The 18,536-nt window shown below is 48.7% G+C and overlaps 2 protein-coding genes across 2 annotated transcripts, besides 6 other annotated features; both read right to left on the bottom strand.

The window, feature by feature from the left end:
• Nucleotides 1-18,536: part of a sequence feature (sequence corresponds to BAC RPCI93-3C6) that runs on past both edges of the window.
• On the bottom strand, nucleotides 17-13,270 carry Tb927.5.2330 (hypothetical protein, conserved; the record flags this gene model as incomplete). The annotated part of the gene is made up of 1 exon (XM_839814.1): nucleotides 17-13,270. The coding sequence occupies one exon, from the start codon at nucleotides 13,268-13,270 to the stop codon at nucleotides 17-19; it is 13,254 nt and encodes a 4,417-aa protein (XP_844907.1).
• Nucleotides 13,276-13,358: a sequence feature (A-rich).
• Nucleotides 14,265-14,285: a sequence feature (AT_rich).
• Nucleotides 15,699-15,744: a sequence feature (A-rich).
• Nucleotides 15,751-15,771: a sequence feature (AT_rich).
• Nucleotides 15,924-15,959: a sequence feature (AT_rich).
• On the bottom strand, nucleotides 16,040-18,250 carry Tb927.5.2320 (hypothetical protein, conserved; the record flags this gene model as incomplete). Its single annotated transcript, XM_839813.1, has 1 exon — nucleotides 16,040-18,250. One exon carries the CDS (start codon nucleotides 18,248-18,250, stop codon nucleotides 16,040-16,042), a length of 2,211 nt encoding a protein of 736 aa, XP_844906.1.

Here is an 18,536-nt window from a genome sequence, read left to right as displayed (position 1 = left end):
ACAGCCAGCAGCAACTTCACCACTGCGGTGCCCAACTACGCCATCGATGTGGAACATCTGTAGTTCCTATAAGATTTTTGTTATTTACAGCAGCATTAATCAGTTGAACCACGCGGCTCTCAACAGTTCGTGCGGTGATTGCCACATTCGCATTATGTGGGTGAGCGTTACAACTTTTATCAGGCTGCAGCATACGTTTTTCTTCGACTTCGGTATCACTCGTTGCATGTTGCAGGGACCCAGTGGCCTTTAAATCTTCACGAGCCCTCTCACAGCGGAGGGTGTCAACTGAGTCTTTGAAACTTTTACTCTGTAGTCCAGAAAAAGCCTCGACAGCTGGTTCTCTACGCATCGGCAACAAATCATCGCTAAGTTTCACGAAGATAGAAGCGCAATCAAAAAGCTTGGGTAAATCCAAGTTAAGTGAACGTTGCTGTGCGGCTTTCTTCACTGAAATCCCCGAAATGAGTCCCAATACCGCGGCGGACGATGATTTTCTCCTCAACGGTGCCCCATCGACGGTGGCACCTTGTCCTTTATTCGCCACCACCCAACTCTCCATCGCATGCGGAAATGGTTCTTGCACTTCACACCTCACTGTCTTCTCGTGCGCAGTGATGACATCCTGTGTTGAATGCAATGGGGGTTGTGAGTTTGTGGACTCTGGCGTATTACGTGGGGAACCGTCTCGCAACGTCCCCCCGGTAAACGCCGAGTGCAGTGACGCCCCCGAGGCATCTGCTATAGAAAATGTGTTCACTCGCACCTCCCCTGGACGATGTGAAACACAAGTGGGTACTTGGTTGTTCGATCCCTTCGGTGATAACCCCGCATATGGAGATAACCCCAAACCTCCTGGTATAGAATCCACATCTGTGCTCCCCCTTCCGTGCTCACTTGTGGGCCGCCTCCCCGACTCGGCGTTAAAACCTCGTGTGCTCTCAGGAAACTGTTCTTGTTGGAGGGGAACGTGGCGGCAGGCGAACCCCCTCAGGTCTTCAAGACCATATTTGACGATCCCGACGAGGTCTGTCTGATACCGAAGCATAGAAAACAGGCACTGCGTCGCGGTACTGAGAAAAACACCGAAGGGGCACTTCAGGGGCAAGACAGCGAGCAGAGACCCTGTCAGGCGGAAGATCGTAGGATCCGTGCATGGAAAGGGGGAACTGCCTGGTGTCACATCCACATCTTCTTCATCTGCTTTTGGTCCCGTTTCTGTCGTTGCCGGTTCTCCGCCGTTAAGCGATTGGCTGTGCTGAAAGGCCACGGAGTGTCTTGATTGACGACGTCTCTGCAACGCATGACCACCCAAGCAGTGCGTTGCAACATGTCCTGTTGCTGTATCCACAAAAAACGTGGTGGACTCACGATCTGTTACGTCCAACAAGTACTCGATCATGCTACACTCTGCCAGCTCACCTGTAAAGGTTTGAACGATATTTAACCATTTACCTGCATCGGTTGATGCCGTGTAAAGTGAAAGCTGAAGTGCATCAGTATACAGTGGTGCCTCGTGTCGTAAAATTATCAGCCGCACTTCGGTCAGTAGTGATTCATCTAGCTGTGTCCAGTTTGTATTAGGGCATTTGCATTGTGTTGATGACACGGAAAAGGTTTCACCAGCAGCCACAGGATCACCCTCACTTCCCTTACTCACCTGGGTACCACTTTCTGTTGGCGATGGTCCTGACTCAGGCTTCGTTCCACGCCTATTACATGAACAACGAGGAAGGAGTTTCACCAACTCGCTATACAAAGCCTCCATCTGCGCCGCAGGTCTGGGCAGTTGAGTCGCCGAAGATGTGACTTCCAGATTCTTTTCAATGAATGAGCAGAGTGGTTGAATACTCCCATAGTCAAAAGCATGCGCCAAACGTTGTTCATACTGCGTTGAAAGCCCTCTTTTCTTGCTGCGATGCCGCCGATGATGTGGTGGGGAAGCTGCACGCATCTCAGCCTTGGCCACGGGACTACACCTCGGTGAGCCGTCACTTCCGCCACTAAAAACTCTACTCTGACACCCGTGATGATCATCCCGCCGTCCGTCGAGGGCCGAATTACTGAACAAATGTTTCTTGTACTCATTAAGAATATGAAAGAGTGACAACGGTTGGCGTCCCATGAATGCAGTACACTTAGCCTGCAGCGACGGCGGCAACTTCATCTGCCAGTTGGAGGAAGTGACGGCAACGTTAGGTAATTGGGTGATGAAATCCTTCAATCCTAGTGGCAACACCAGAGGCCTGCGGAGATACCGAACGGGCAAGTGACCTAGTAAACAGCTGATCACACATTCCATCGCCGCAATTGGGGGCACATAGTTAGAAGGTTCCTGGAAACCGGGAAACTGACGTTGGTCTGCAGTAAAACGGACAAAATGGTTCGCTACCGGTACAGGGGTGCTTGATTCACAGGGCTGGGAGAAAAAAGAATTCACATCGGAGAAAAGAGCTGAGGGACAGTTCAACCCTTTTGTATTTCGACGTACATCGCACGGACTTGCGTGGAACGGCTGTGTGATAGGTACTGCTCCCCCACTGGTTTTACCTCCACAGTCTGTAGAAGAACCTCCCGTGGGAATAAATCGGTGAAAGCGTGGCATTGTTCCATCAGATAGCAGAAGCACGAATACTTCTTCTTGTGTTCCCTCCGCGGAAGGACAACACATTTGACGGCGTACTTGTTGAATACGTTGCAACTCGACACTGGTACTACACACCCCAGAAACCAATGCTGCCCTAACCGCACCAGTCGATCCAGCTTTGACTGCTTCGCAGAATTTGCCAGTCGTTTCCCCTGTCAAACACGTCATGGCCATGTAGCGCTGGAGGTTCCACAGAGGTACAGGCAAGGCGCAACCGCCAAGAATGAGGGTTGTCCCTTTGTCGCCCATCACGAATTCGCAGAACTGCAATGTTTGATCAATAACCGTTCTATGCTCTTCACTTACAGTCCCCAGATTAGAAAGAATGTCAGTGAACTGACCAAACCTTTGCGACCTTTCTTCCTGTGGTTCCTGCGTAGCCATCCGTTTAACGGTGTCCTCCGCCAGAAGCTGTTCTTCCACGGGGACTTGCGAGCAAGGTACCGACGGCGCAGCGGTTGAAATACAGGAAGGGGACCGCAGACCACAAGGGTTATTGTGCTCGTGACTTAGTTCCCTTTCTGTTTTGCACCCATCAGAGTAGTTGTGGTCAAGAGAAACCAACTGATACACACACTGGTACAGCATAACCCGTGAATGCGAACACATATCACGCACCACGCTACGCAGCTCATCGTATCGCGCGGCGGCGTTTATCAAGAACGGTAATGCACATCCCCAGTGCAGATGCATTCCAGGCGAGAAATCCAAATTCAAGAAACCCATGCCCTCAGACCATGGCTTGCTGTCCTCCAGCACCTCATTGACTGAATCAGCACAACTACTCCTCGGTGCTTGGTGAAAGTCGCCACCGATGTAATCATCATCGCATTTTTCCGAGGCTTCAGCTGCCGTAGGGGACGTGCTTCCGACGTTATTCAAACACTTAAGATGCGCTTCATCGCTCAAAATATCGCTTAACATCATCGCCAGATGTAACGACTTCAAAAGGAGGTGAACAACCGGTAGTGCGGTGCGAGAGTGACGCAGGCGACGCACAGAAGTGCTCTGATATGGACCAACTCCGGAGATTGAACTGAATGTTTGAGTGTTCCAAATCGTAACAGCCTTCTGCAGTGCACTGATCGCTTCCTTCGACCGTATGCAGAAATTGCTGAGCGTCTTGGACTCGCGCGTACAAACCCACTCCTTGTATATGGCCATGCATACATCAAACAGCAGCAACCCCAACTCGCGCCAAACAGAGGCCGTTGCTTCATGTGTGCTAACAATTTCCTCGATACGATAGTACTCACGAACGATTTCAGCATCACTCCTAGGGCAGTCGATAGTGCACTCTACTCGTCCAGTGGCCCCATTACTGCACAATGGGCTCCTGATCTTAGACGAACCATTGTCTTCAGATTGTGAAGATATAACGTTTACACTTTCTACGGGTTCCGCCGCAAAGCCGTTTGAAGCGCCTATTGCGCTACCGGAAGAAAAACAGTGTCTTTGTCGCCGTTTAGCACGAACCATCTTGCGCTGACACAACAAGAGAAGCAACATTGACTCACTGCGTTCTTGGCCGATGGCACCTGTGTATGCACAGCGTAAACATGAACTCGGATCCTCTGCAGCCAACTGCACAGGAGTGGGTTGGCTTCCGGTGAACATATCAATATCAATGGACATCTCCCAAGCAATTTGATGTGACAAACTCTCAAGATCTTGCGGGTCACACAGGTGTTGCAGTCCGATACGGTACTTTTCCAACATTAAACTACTTCTGTATTCGCGATATCCTTCCCGATCAGCATCATCGATAGGAGGGGTAAGAAAATGTTCAATCGCTTGTACAGCACGTCGTGGTTTACCCTCTTCGGCAATGCGTTCACACAATATCAGAATATTTTGCAGTTGCCATTCCGGAGGACCGAGGGTGCTTCGGAGGGCTATTATCTCAAACCGCTGAAGAATAGTGCTGTGTTCAGGAAGAAGACGACCAGCAATGTTCTGTAGGCGACGCATCGTGGCCTCCGTATAAGCCATACATCTTTTCCCCTGGCTGTAGTGTTGCTCGTGACCGGCATGCGTTCCAGCGTAAGAGGGTGAATAGTCAGCCCTCCCCTCTCCACACAGTTCGGGCGAAGCACAAACGGAATTGCCCACTGAATGGGAAGTGCCTATGCCAGGAAGGGGTCCACTGCCGGCTGGAAAATCACTGCTAGCACCTCCTGTGGTTCTCTTAAGCTCTATGGCGTTGATGCCTTCCTCGAGGTCCGATATTTCCTGAAACATAACACTCAGTTCAATTTTGAGTCGCGCATTTTCAGTGTAGAATACGGTGTATGAATCCCTTAAAGCGGCACGTAAAGGGGCTAGCACCCCTTTCGCCTCACCATAGCACTTCGATTTAACCAACGCGGCGGCACGAGATATTTCCATCTGCTTATAAAAAGGGAAGCTTCTATATGGCTGTGTGAACTGGGAGTTGCCTTCACCGTCTGGGAGAAAGTCGTTGTAGCTCAGTTCCTTCACAACATCCCATCGAGAAAGCGATTTAGCCGCTGACACCACAAAATTTGCAATGTGAGCCTCTGTCGGACACTCAGATGTGGGCCACATCGTGCGAAGCAAAGACCGCTCTATTTCATGGAAACGGTTGTTAACTGCTCTCTCGTCAGCTCGCCGTAGAAGTCGGATACCCTTCACGACCTTCCAGAGATTTAAAATACTCTCAAAATCATACACCCGCATGTAGCAGCGCATCGCTCCTACTACATCGTTTGAAGAAATTTTGACTGGTAACTCTCTCCCCAAACTTGTTGGGCAACTATGACCTCCAACAGCCTCTTCAGAGTGAACGTCATCCAGTCCAATGCAAATTAAGCGGAGGTACTGACCCAACGCTACCTCTGGCCACGCAAACTCCAACACCACTGGTGGAGGCATACGTTTCTTCACCTTCGTGTTCTCTTCTCGCCTCCAACTGCTAGGGTCTGTTGCAACTGGACAAACACCACATAGCATTGGAGAGAGCCCAAAAACGCTTGTGGCGTCATCGGCCACCTCCCACGGAAAAGGTGAGTTATGATCACTTTCTCCAGGCACGCCATCTGCAGCGCACACTGGAGTATCCCAGCAGTGTTCTTCCTGTTTTTCTCCGTTGCAGTTTCTCATCAACTTACGGATGGCGTTGCGAAAGCCGGGTTGGTTGCACAAAATATTAGTACGAAATGGATAGTTTAAATCTTCTAGAGCTCTGTACAACCTTGCTGCGGCCTCCCAGGAAAATTCAGATAATAATTTCTCCTCAGCGCACACAAGCACGAGAGGGGCGTCAAGCGCTTTTTCGGCGAGTGTGGCGACAAGATCCAAGGTGACAAATTCTTCGGCGACAGTTTTCGCCAATGAGGGGGGAAGTAAGGCCTCTCGAGTCAACCGCACGTTGTATGCAAGCTGGGCCAGTGCCCCTGCTATCGTATGGGGAATATAATCGTGTGCATATGCGAAGTCACGGAGCAGCTCTAGCCACCGCACCATTCTTTTGCAATCGCATGCAACCAGATGGGAAAGGAAGGCAACTGGAAGAATATCGGAGGAAAATATACTGAAATGCCGTCTCAGCAGAGAAGTGCAGCTACTCACACATGCGTGGTCGCTGCACTCCACTAGGATAACGCAGAACAGCTCAAACCAAGGTCGCCACTCACTGTTGGAGAGGTTTTCGTGCAATTTGAAAAAGCGCTGCTCCTCTATATCACCATCCATATTTTCATTATCGTAATCCCGCCCAATGTCCAGAGAAACATTATCTGCTAGCGCTTGAACTTCTGATGATGGAGCCCGCCCGCTTAAGTTCACTACGCCACCACCAACACTGAATGGTGATTCACAGACTTGTGACAACCGTTTTCTTCCAAGGCTCCTCAACTCTTCATTTTCAGACAAACTGGAAGCAACTCTTGCTAGCAAGCGGTCCCCAGAAACAAATGCCACAGGGGATATGTTGCTTGCAGGCGTGACATGCGTGGTGCACCCAACCCCAGGCCCTGATTCTCTGCCAGCAAAAACGGAAATATCTCTAACTGACGATACATTTTGTGTTGGATACGGCGATGACAATAGAGAAGACCGCATGCTTGATGGAAAGTTTGTAGAACCCATTGGAATGGGGGCGGACTTCCGCGGTATGTCTCCGTCGAAGCATGTATGTTTTACCAACTGATGCATGCTGCTCCATGCTCTCTCAAATTTTGTGGGAGTCGCCGTTTTTTCGCAAGATGGTGTCATACCTATCGTTTCCCCACGTAACTCCGTCTCTGCCGCGAAACCGTCAGAACGCAACGGTGAATTTAGAGGTGGTTTCTGCTGGCTACCATGAAGAAGAGAAACACGGGAAGTTGGAGACGAGACAGCCCTAAAGAACTCTTTTATCCGCTCACTTGGTTGAAAGCGCTCTTCGATATATTCGCCGACAACTAACTCATACGACACAGCCGGTAACCTGCAACGGCCACACACCAGGAACACGCATGCGAGGAGATCCATTTCCACTTGTGCCTCCCACGAGGTGGTCACTTCATCGAAGGGAAAACGGTAAGTGATGCTTGTGTTCTTGTTCACAATTTCCTCCACTACCAAGCGAGACAACGGAGATTGACTAAACCATGTTTTAGGTGGTTCTTGGTGCCCGTAAGGCAAGCTCCCCAAAGTTATTTTAGGTGTCTCCTGTATCTTAGGAGTGTTACCAGCGGGTACCAACAAGATGTTTCTCCGTGTCGATTCTTCTTCTGAGCATCTGGTAGAAGGCTGGTTGGTCACTCCATGGGCGGCTTTTGCGTAGATTCGAAGTAGCAGCAGTGCCGTCTCGACCACGAACATAGAAATTGCTGTCAGGTCAAAATTTTCAAGAAGGTCCACCAAGGCTTGCACAATGCCCCTTATAACTTCAACACTAAGTCCCGTAGGAACGGTAACGTTCGATGTGTGACCCTCTACAGTCTCCTCACCCACCATGAGCGGCTCCGATATGCCGCCCGCACGCCTCAATATTTGTGAAAACATGAGGCATGCGTAATGAACCGTCGACCCATCGGCAATGGGAAGCAATGCCAGAACGGCTTGGAGGACAACACCTATAACTGAACCCGGTACATAAGACCTTGCTATAGTGTCTTGTGGTGATGGATCGAAGTCATTAGGAATCTGCTGCGGGGCTCCTTGTTTTTGATTACGTCTCTGTCTCTGCATAGTCGCGGAGGCTGTAGCTGATGTCGCCATTTCAACGTGGTGCATTAGCTTTCCCAACAGTAGCAAAACAAACCATTCACAGTGCTCTTGAACCAAATCTGGAGATGCCTCGCAAAGGCCGATCAGAAGCTTGCAACAACTTGGAAGTGTGTAAATTGAAGACATTAGGTGCTCACTCAGGAAGACAACAAGAAGCTCAAACATCGGAGCAATAGTTCGTCCGGCCGGCTTTACTAGTTCAACGATACTTTCTGTGACATATACACGGAGGGGAGCATCCTCATCTGTGCGTTCCAGCAAGCCTGCAAGAACACTCAATAGTGGAGGAAGGTACAGTTGCAACTTTGAAGGTGCGTCGGAGCTGCGCAGGACCGCCACTGCTGCCTGCAGGCAGGCTTGTAGTTCCTCGTCAGTAAAGGCAATAATATCGTCAAGTGCATCGGAAAGGGTTCGGAGCAACACACGCAACATAACATCAGGCCACAAATAATCGGTGAGTTGCGAACTGCGCCCACTTTTTGCCTCATTACCATAAAAAGGAGCTTCTGGTCGAGCCGCCCTGAGAAACATCGCGTAGCCCGGAGTTGGTCGAATGGATAGCTGGTACGTGCTAGCGAAGGTTCCAAAATTTCCACGACTTCCGCTGAGTGTAGCAAGGGTAAGAAGAGGGGTACTCTGTGGGTCGTCAAACTTACGGTCAGTGCAAATGGCACTAATTGTCCCCAGGAGCTTAACCACCGAGAGGGAAAGCTCAGTGTCAATAGGTGGCCTACGGTAGAGAAGTGAGTAAAGGCTCTCAACAGTAAGTTTCAAATCATCCCTTTGATCGAAAGGATTTCCAATGACAACATATTGTATGAGCTTCTGCAAAGTGCCAATAGCCACGTGTAGCCTATTGGTGTCATTGTCACGCAGCAGTAACTGCTGCGAAAGTGGCCTAAGTAATACCTCAAATTTTGGCCATTCCACCCGAGTGGTTTCGTCCATGAGGAAAGAAACAATGTGAAGAGCGGTAATGACAGTTCCGCGTTCCAGCATATCGTGGGGTACAAGCACTTGCTGCAAGAGTTGTAGCATAGTATCGATGTAAATTGGAATGAAGTTTGGTACCGACTGCACAAGTTCGAAAAGAAGCATCATCTCATCGGCACTATACTTCACGACATTACTGGTGCTGTTAGAGGTAAATGCGTTCGTAGGGGTATCTGCGTTGACTCTATGGCTCTGACTACTACCATAAGAAAGCTCACAGTTACCGCGAGCTCCCGCCCACTCATCCCCTTTTTGAACAACCTTTGATTTTTTCACCGAGCTGGTCATTGTGCTGTGGAAATCTTGGATCACTAGCGAAAATACTTTTCGCAGCCGTGGGTACACAACCATCGGAATGTAGTGTCCAAGTCGTCGTAGTATCCTTACTGCCTGCAATCGATTAGGTGGGTACTCATCGTTGAGGGCTGAGAAAATTAGGTCAACTATCTCCTTGTGGGTGTAAAGAAACTGATCCGTCTCCTTGGTAAGACTATTGAGTGCCGAGTGACGTATGGTTTCATCGGGGTCGCACAACGCAACCACAACGAGGCGATGCAACACTTCGCGCAAAATATTGTTATGGGACCGCCCTGTGTGGCGCTCGCACGTGAAGGTTGCGTCATGGTTTGACGACTCAAGCGGTGAGCACTCTAGCGCTCGGTCAAGATTAAGGTTGTTTTCATCTTCGCTGTTGGTGTCGCCATCGTCACCGAAACCACGACGGACGTTCCCTACGTCGCACAAATTAACGTTATCAAACGCATGTGCAAGGAAGGGGTACGCTCGGGTCTCGGAGGTGATAATCCCGTTTCTCTCGCTCCTGTATAGTGTCGGATTGCACGGAGCGCAGAGAGACCCGATTTTCAAGTCTCCATCCCACAGGCACTTCACGGCGCACGCTGCCATCTGCTCCACTTCACCATCCAGCGCATCACTCAGTGGTGAACCGCCCACTCTCTCGGCTCTTGAAAGGAAACAATCCGACAGTAGCAGACGTACACATGATTGCACGCACGCACGCCTGAGGACGGTGTTCTGATGATGTAAATATGGAGCACACACCTCAAGGAAAAATAGAGCGGTGCCCTCCCACTCCATGCATACAGTGTGAAGCACACGAAAGCAAACAATCTTCCTCCTGGTGTCGGATGCGCTCTTCAGGGGGAAATCGGTGCAGACGGACTCCCTCTCCATATCGCTTACCGCCGTGTCCCTGGCGCCCCGCACGATCACCGGCCCATTATCGTTCAATACTTCAGCAATACGCTGCAACAAAGCGAGGCAGCAATGAAGCCGCATTTCTCTGTAAACACCACAAATTTTTGCGGTAGCCCCCAGTGTATGTGTGCTGAAAGGCATTGAAGTAGCGATACCAGTGAGTCGCTCTACGATGGGTTGCAACCGGTCACGACTTGATACGGGAAAGTTGTGTACCAGTAAAGCGAGAACTGCACTGGCGGCGGGACAGTAAGCTGGTGTTGCCTGCTGAAGAGCGTAGAAAAGCATCGGGTAAATATGGCTTACAAACGTAACCTCAAACAGTTGCGGATACTTCACTGCAATAGCTGAAAGAAAAAGAGACAAGTTGACGAGAGACAGTGTGTACATGTCTTTCTCACTGGTCCCAACTGTGTCTCCAGCAATACTGCCGACTCCACCACCAACTGTGGAGTTACCAAAAGCGGCAGATGCAGGAAGGGCTACGTGTAGAACACACGCCTCCTGCTGCTGTTTACCAGCCGCAGCCTTCCTATGCGCCACCTTAGCCCTTCTTAAAAGCATGTCTAAAGCTCCACGAATTTCACCCTCCTTCAGAGTATGAAGACCATAAAGTGCCAAAACAGCAACCAGTCGCTCGACATGCCATAAAGAGCTTGATTTATCCTGTCGTTCACGCGCTAAGCATTGGAGAAGTGGTTGCACTGGGAATAACCTCCACAACACCAATTCTTTGACCTTTCTGGTATCATCAGGGACCGCTGGTGCAGAGCCCTGCCCCTCCTGACTCCGAGAAGGATAACCGAGCGATCGCCGATCCCCAGTATTTGGCGCCGCGTGATATTTTCCCCCTTTTGGTGGTGACCGCCCTAGTGAAGTTTCGTCAAGGTGCTCCATCACGGCTGCAATCGACAAAGTGGTTTTGGCACCGCCAGCAGTGTCATACAAAGGGCTGCTACCGGCAAGACTGGTTGATCTCCTGCATGAATCGGTTTCCTCGCTACTCTCAGACGAACACGGAGGACCTCCCTGTGCTTCACTGACAGACACGGTTTCGCCTCCGTTAGCACCTCGTAGACCTGTGGCCACACCAGGTTGTGTATCTTCTGCACCAACTAAGGGAGGAATTTCAAGGAAGGCAGCACAGGAACGCAGGGCACTCACGAACGCTCCAATCACGAGGGTGCTAGCATGCAAGTTGGTATCCGCGTTGTGAGACGGGGCGATCGTTGCCAACCGGTTCTTAAAGCGCTTATTGGCCGGATCAACTTGTTTAATATACCCGCACAAAAATGGTTCGTCATTAGCAGGAGGGGATAACCGCGGTACAAAACAACGCCCCTCTACATTCCCCAGTTCACCCTTCGCGACAACAACAGCCTCTTCTGCAGCCGGCCTCAGCAAGTCCCCTCCACTACTACCGCTTTCCGTGGCAACTAAAGTCGCACCACCGTCACCAGATGATGAATTCCAGTTCAAACAATATTGACGGGCTATCGTGCACCCAAAAAAAGGGATACTCGGGAGTGTAATTGTACATGAGGTGCCCTCTCGACAACATTGTCCAGTACCGACAGATTCAGTGCCAACAACAGCCCTCGGAGTACAAGCGGTTTCGCCCACTAAAAGGGGTGCTTCCAACTGTTTTAACGAAGTGCCTAACGGTGTTGCACGCTGTGACTTATGGGCGGCACCTTTGGTGACTGGTGCAGTACGTGGAGAAGATAAAGGTGCCTTTTGGTGGTCACCGGGTGATAGTACAAGTAAAGCAGCTCGGTCCAACAACTCGCGCATACAAGAATAACTTCCCCGTACGATATCCAGAATAAACAAGCTTCGCAGCGCCACTGCCGCCAACTCGCGCACGTGTGGCTGGTGAGTGCTCATCAATGATTTCCATATCACGAGCAAGAGCCGATCTCTTTCGTCACGCAGTAAAGTACGATATAGCAAGTAAGGCCACTGCGCTATGTGGTGGATCATAATAAACCCACTAACTTGGCCCGCAGGCACACTCACATCACTTATAAAAGTGCATGCCAGTCGCAACATCTCGGTCGCAATTTTCAAGTATACCGTGGAGCTTGCCCCTATCGCGTGAAGTTGCGCCCACGCTTCCATTGCTAGAGTTGCCGTTGATGGGTGAACAGTCGGCAAACATGCGTGGATGTGATTAAATAAAAGAGTAACCCTCTCGTTCCTACTACAAAACCGCCACGTGGCCACTCGTATAATTATATGCAACACGAGAACTTGGTCACCGCGCTTGCTCAAGCTACGCAAAAAACTGTTAAGAGAGTTTACAATGGAACTACGATAGTCTGTAAGAGTCGGTGTCGGGGTTGAGGCACAAGCAGGCATGGAACCAGCATTAGTAGAAGTGCCTGCCTCAGTGCTTCCGAACCCAAATGGTGGGCGCTGCATGGACAACGAGGTCGCCGTGACCCACTGCTCGCGATGAAAAGAGTCGTTGCACTTTTCTACTAGTGTGGTGACCGCGTTAAGACCACGTTGGTGCCTTTCGTCCAGCATCTCATACGAAGCGCAAACAACACTCAACGGGGGCTGTGCAAAGTTTGCAAACACATCCATGTCATCACACCACCTCCAGAGGCCATTGTCCGATTGTACTCGCTGCCTTCCCCTATACCTATCTTCACATGAGACCGCGGCTCCCATTTCTTTCTGAGTGCCCTGCCTCCTACGCTTTCCATACCACTTTGCACAAAAAGATTTATCACTAGGATCCGATCCGAATTGCCTTGGGCGTTGCCACGCAACTTCACACCCTGTTGGCACGCCACCTGACGCCGATGTCCGCACTAAACCTGGAACCGCTGGTTGATTTGCGGATACAGCAGGCGTTGTTTCCCATTCCGTTGGTAGGCATTCAAAATAGAGCATGAGAGGGGGAAGAATATGTGCGCTGTCAAGCAATGCTAAAGGTGTTGAAGACTTTCCACAGTCATCTTCGCTAACACCACCGCGCTTCTTATCCGTTTCGGATTCCTGTGAAGAAGTTGGTGGGTATTGACCGCTATTTCCTGCCGCTGCTTCAGCAGAGGTGTGTGTTATCTTACCACCCTTGCTGCTAACGCTGTCTCCTTCCCTCGTACGGTTCTCAGGTTTTGCAGGCAGAAAGTATTCTGCTGCAATTGCCTCCAACCGAGCAGCCATCTACCTTTTTTCTCTTGTTTTCCCTTCTCCCTTTTCCTTTCCTTTTCACTTTTGTTTTTTGTTTTTGTTTTGTTTCCCTCCTTTTTCTCCCCGGAGGGGAGTAAACTATCGATTATTATTCACTTTTTGTTTCACTTTTCTTTCCTTTCCTTTTTGTTTTGTCCCACCGCCACCGCCACCTTTCCACCTTCACTCTCGTGCACCGCTGAGGAGGTAACGACAGCGACGTGCTGGATGTTGAACTTTTGATTTGTTTTCTGTTGTTGTTGTCCTTCCGTTTGGTTTGAAGTTGCTTTTCGTTTGTATTCCCCCTTCTCTTTCCTTCGACTCGCTCCACCTATTCACCGTGAGTAGTCGGGGAACTGATCCCGGAGGGAAAAACACCAAAAAGACAAGAGAAAAAATAGAAAAGGAAAGACGAGCAAACATTAAAAACAAAATAAAGGGAAATGGAGAGGGGCGCACTTAAGAAATCACAGACTGCAGAAAAAAACAAAAAACAATGGAGAGAAACAGAAAATATTATACGATCCTTTCATAGTCGCGCGAACCGTTTCACTTTTCTATATAACTATATACTTTAAAACCAGTGAAGTTACTGAACAATGGAGAAGCTGGTTAAACGCACTGAGTGCGGAATGACAAAAAAAACAAAAATAGCACAGGAATAGCAGAATATTAAGTAAAAAAAATGGAAAATACTCTACGTGTCAAAAACAACAAAGGCTTCTGCTTTTTTATTATTATTTCTTTTTAGAGAGAGAGAGAGAGGTGGGTGAGTACTATGCATATCTCGCTAGCCTTGATTTCGACTCGTGGTATATCTATTAAACCCCACAACGCCCGTAAAAACGTAATCGTCCTTGTAAACGGAACTCTTCAGTCCATATTATTCTCTTTTCGAAACATCCCCTCCTCCCTTTTTTTCTAAAAAAAAAAAGTAACTCTCGCACACACCTCCTTGGCTGTTGTCACTAGCAAAATGACCAGTACCTTTTTTTTAAAAAATAAATAAGAACAATAAAAACTAAAGACAGTCACGCAAATACCCGGCACGAACCAAGAAACATTAGTTCCTCTATCAAATGAAAACAGTGTCCCCTCTTACCCCCCCCCCCACCAAAAAAAAAGGTTACCACCTATATACTCATGTATGCATTGAAAGGAAACAAGTAATAGGAGGGAAAAAAAAAAAACAACAAAAGAGAAAAAGAACATTCATGAAACCATCTCACGTGTAATTTCGTTTGTTTTTTTCGCCGAGGAAACTGACGGCGCGCATCATCCGTTCCTGGCATCCCCCGTTGTCTTTTCATGTATGCCCAACATCTCCTCCAGTGATGTGACCTGCTCAGCGTACCTCATAATATTGCCGTAGTGTTGTTGAATATCCGCATGATGTGTTGCTAACATCCATGAGCAGTGCCGTGAGCATAACAGCGCCCCCACTGTGACACCCGCCGCAAAATATTTGGAGAAGATCGCCACTCGAATGCCACTCATCGTTAACTGATCAATAAAACGTATATTTCTACCTCCTTCACACCTATACACCCCCTTTCTGTTGACTTCAAAGCCGTATCCTTTACAACCTTTTTCGGTTTGGTGTTGTCTTTTCCTCTTTTTTTTATTTTTTTTTTGTTTTGATTTGAGTTTGCTACGCGATTACCGTACGAATATGTCCGCTTACCCTTCTCTCCACCAGCGCTCTTGTGCAAAAGTGGGAAAAAGCGTGACCCGATTTTCTAAGACTGTGGTACCGTCAACGTCAACTGCTAACATGCGTGTGAATATAATTATAAACAAGAATATTTACCGTTCAGAAGAAAGGGGGAAAACAGAAGAAGGGTTCTTTTGAGGTAGAGTTGTACGTGCAGCCAGTGATATAAAACTAAAATATACAAAAAATCAATAAAAGTATTGAAAGGACAGTGATAACTTGAAAACTAAGAAAATGAGTTACGTCCTGCCGCTATGTAAAACAAGAAAAAAGAGAGAAAATATTTCTTCTTTCTTCTTTTCTTCTTAAATATCCCTTTCCTCCACTTCTCCCTTCCGTTTTGTATCATTCTTTTAATGTGTACGTATATTAATCCCCAGTTCCTAACTAACTCGGTCTTCGAGCATCCACCCCCTATTAAATATCCCGCGGTCACACACATTAAACGCAAATGCCGCTCGGTGGTGACAACATACTTTAGCAGCGATAACAGTGTGGCGTCCTCCACAAAAAGAAAAAAAGAAGAAGAAGAAGAAACAGGTAAAACAATGTTTATGCATCCCTGCCAGTGTTCCTCAAGATAGGAAGGATCATAAAAGAGAATAAAACAACTCCACAGTTCCCACGTGCCTTATCCCATATGCTCCTCCACAACATTCCTGTTCCTTTTTCAAATTCATATCACACCAACGCTCACACCGCCAAACATCTTCTCCCTTTTTCCTTTCATTTCCTTTTCTTATTTTTTCTTCTCACGTGCAAAAAATAAATTAATAAATAACCTTTCAGTACCTCACTCAAAAAGTACACCCCAGAACTGGGAGTCGAAACACTGTAGAAACAACCACAGAAAGCGGACGCCATCCGCTGGCGGTGCCGACAGTGAGTGAAAAGAACCACAAAAAGCATAACGTTGGTTTCGCACGCGAAGAGAAAAAAAAATTAAAAGAAAACTTTTTTAAAAAAATAGGGGAAAACAAAGAATAGCATGAAAACGGTGGGAAGTCGCATACCATTCCAACTGGATTTTTTTTCTTTGCGTGTATAGGTCAAGCGGTTGTCCTCTTCCTTAAGGTGAGGCATATCATACAGGAATGGAAGGGTCGACAAACCTCCACGGCATACCCCTTCAATGCCTCCTCATCGTCACACACACCAACAAATGATGCCAAAGACGCATTTATCGCCCGCGCTGTCTTTTCCATTGCCTTGATGTGTTCGTACAAAGCTCTCCCGCGCGCCCCATCGAGGCCCTTCATCGCTAGCAGATGTTTCAATCGCTCTGCCGCATTAAGCGCCTGCACGCCTGCTTCGTGAGCGTAATGTGAAATTTTCGGTGGATCCCCGTCATTAGTTGAGGAAAAGTTAGGTTTGGCAGACACACAGTAGCCGTATGGCACAAAGGTTGGGCTGCGGATGTGGCCCAAGCATTTCATGCGGTTGTTAAACACTCTCTCCACCGTAGTAAGTGAGTACTTTCCCTGAGTTTTGAAGTCGATAAGCCCCTTGGCCTCCATCACGCATGCGGCACGGAAAAGAGCATCAGTAATCTGCCGACCCGTCTCCAAAATGGCAACACGAAGTGTGTCCACATTCCCTGAGGTACGAGTGCTTAGGGCCAGATTATACAGTGGTACCTTCGTTACCCGGTTTATACGGGTTTCAGGAATTAAAGCGCCATATGGCGGAGATAAATTTAAGAGGTTCTCCACCTGCAGCCGCTGTATAAAATTCATATACCAAAGTGCGGGTACAAGCTCTCCCTGCGTAAAGAGATCAAGTTCAACCGTAAGGGAGAAAATAAGCTCCATCACATGCAAAACATGTTGGTTAGCGTACATTGTAAGTATTGATGTTCGCTTGATAGCTTCGTTCTGCAAGTCCGCAGCCAACCCCGGGGTCTGAGAAAGAAAAATGTTAATGTCAGTGCTGTACGACATTTCCTGCAGTCCCCCTAGTTGGGGCAGCACATTCATAAGCCGGCGGTGGGCAAGACCCCGGTTGCAGAGCATACACTCCATATGAATAAGATATACCTTTTCCATTTCTCTTGCCCAACTACGTACAGCATCTACGGTGTGCTGGCGGAGGAACTCGGTTTGTTGAGGTGTTACTTTGCGGTGGTCCATTCCCTTGTGAAGGCGATACTTCACCACACCCTCGAGTAATTCCTCCTTTCCCTCCATTATTCCAAGATAAAGGGGGGCGCCGTAACTTGTTGACAAGTCTTCAAGAACGCGATGGCTCAAGGAAGGACCATAAAGAAAAGACTCACTTGGATTACTGCGAAATAGTGCGATTACTGCAATTGCTCGCACTGGAAGCAGCGGCTTCTGCGCCCCGATAGACTCGATATATTCCAAGATGGCTTGAATAGACGGTAAACTGAACAAATCTTTGAGTGAAGCCAACTGCTGCAGCGTTGTCGTGTACGACTGCACCACCTCACAAAAGGGAGCAACGGGCATTGGTTTTGTTGGAGTGAAACCACTCGCCCAATACGCAACCTCAGTCTCGCGGAAAAAACGGCCATCCTGCACGGGCTCAAAAGTACGCGCATAGTCATCTGAATTCAACAGCTCCTGCGCCGCGCTGCATATACCGCATGCCTCCTCAACAGCCGCTTTTCCCTCAACAACAACAAACAACCGGAGCGCAGAAAGAAAGTCCATGCGCCAACGCAACCGCGTCGCAACGGCAGGTGAGTCTGCCTTGCATGCAGCCTCCTCAAGTTGACAAAGAATCTGCTCATCGGGCACGTTTTCCTCGCTTTCCATCTCCCTTATCCATGGCACAAACTCCTCATCGCTGCGGATCCCAGTCGTCATGACCGCACGCAGCACAATCTCTACGGTCCTCACAACACCTCGGCAATACGCATGCAACACAGGATTCTGCTCCTTTAGTAAATCCATCTTGAAAAAATACGGGAAGGCAAGACAACCCGAAGTAAGGGAAAATCCCTGAAGATATTGTAGTTCCTTAGCAAGAATGAGGTCCATGACGTCCAGTAATTCCTGTCCCTGCAGTGTTGCAGCCGAAGGAATGTCCCCTTTCGCGAGGAGGTCGTTGAGCGAGCGGATTTGAGCATATCCGCATCCTGGGTCCGTCTTGGCATCCATCACCTCTGGAGCGCTGAGCATCGCCTCCTTATCGACACCCGCTAATGATTCACATTTCCACGTATTTCCCGTGGAGGAAAGGGCCAATTTAAACTCATCAAGACAATCTGCCCAAGTGTCATCCAACGCGCACAACATCTACGAGTTTCCTCGAACGAATGCCGTAGGTGATGAGAAGTGCCGAGTATAAGCAGCTGACACTACAAGGTAAAAGAGATTGTGGGATCGAGGTTTGGTCTTACCTTCTTTTAAACTCTTACTCCCAATATCAACTGCCAAAGTTCAAATGCCGCTAAGATGTTAAGGGATAAATATTTTTGCCACCGCTTGTTTTGTGAATTGCCCTGGTGTCGTTCCCTCTTTATTTCGATGACACCTCCTTCCCCGCCTGTTGCGGTGCAGTACTAGGATCAAAAATTGCCAA

The sequence above is a fragment of the Trypanosoma brucei genome, chromosome 5, assembly GCF_000002445.2.
Source record: "Trypanosoma brucei brucei TREU927 chromosome 5, complete sequence".
Classification (NCBI taxonomy): Eukaryota; Euglenozoa; class Kinetoplastea; order Trypanosomatida; family Trypanosomatidae; genus Trypanosoma; species Trypanosoma brucei.
Note: the sequence above shows the minus strand (reverse complement) of the source record. Positions and strands in the feature narration are given on the sequence as shown.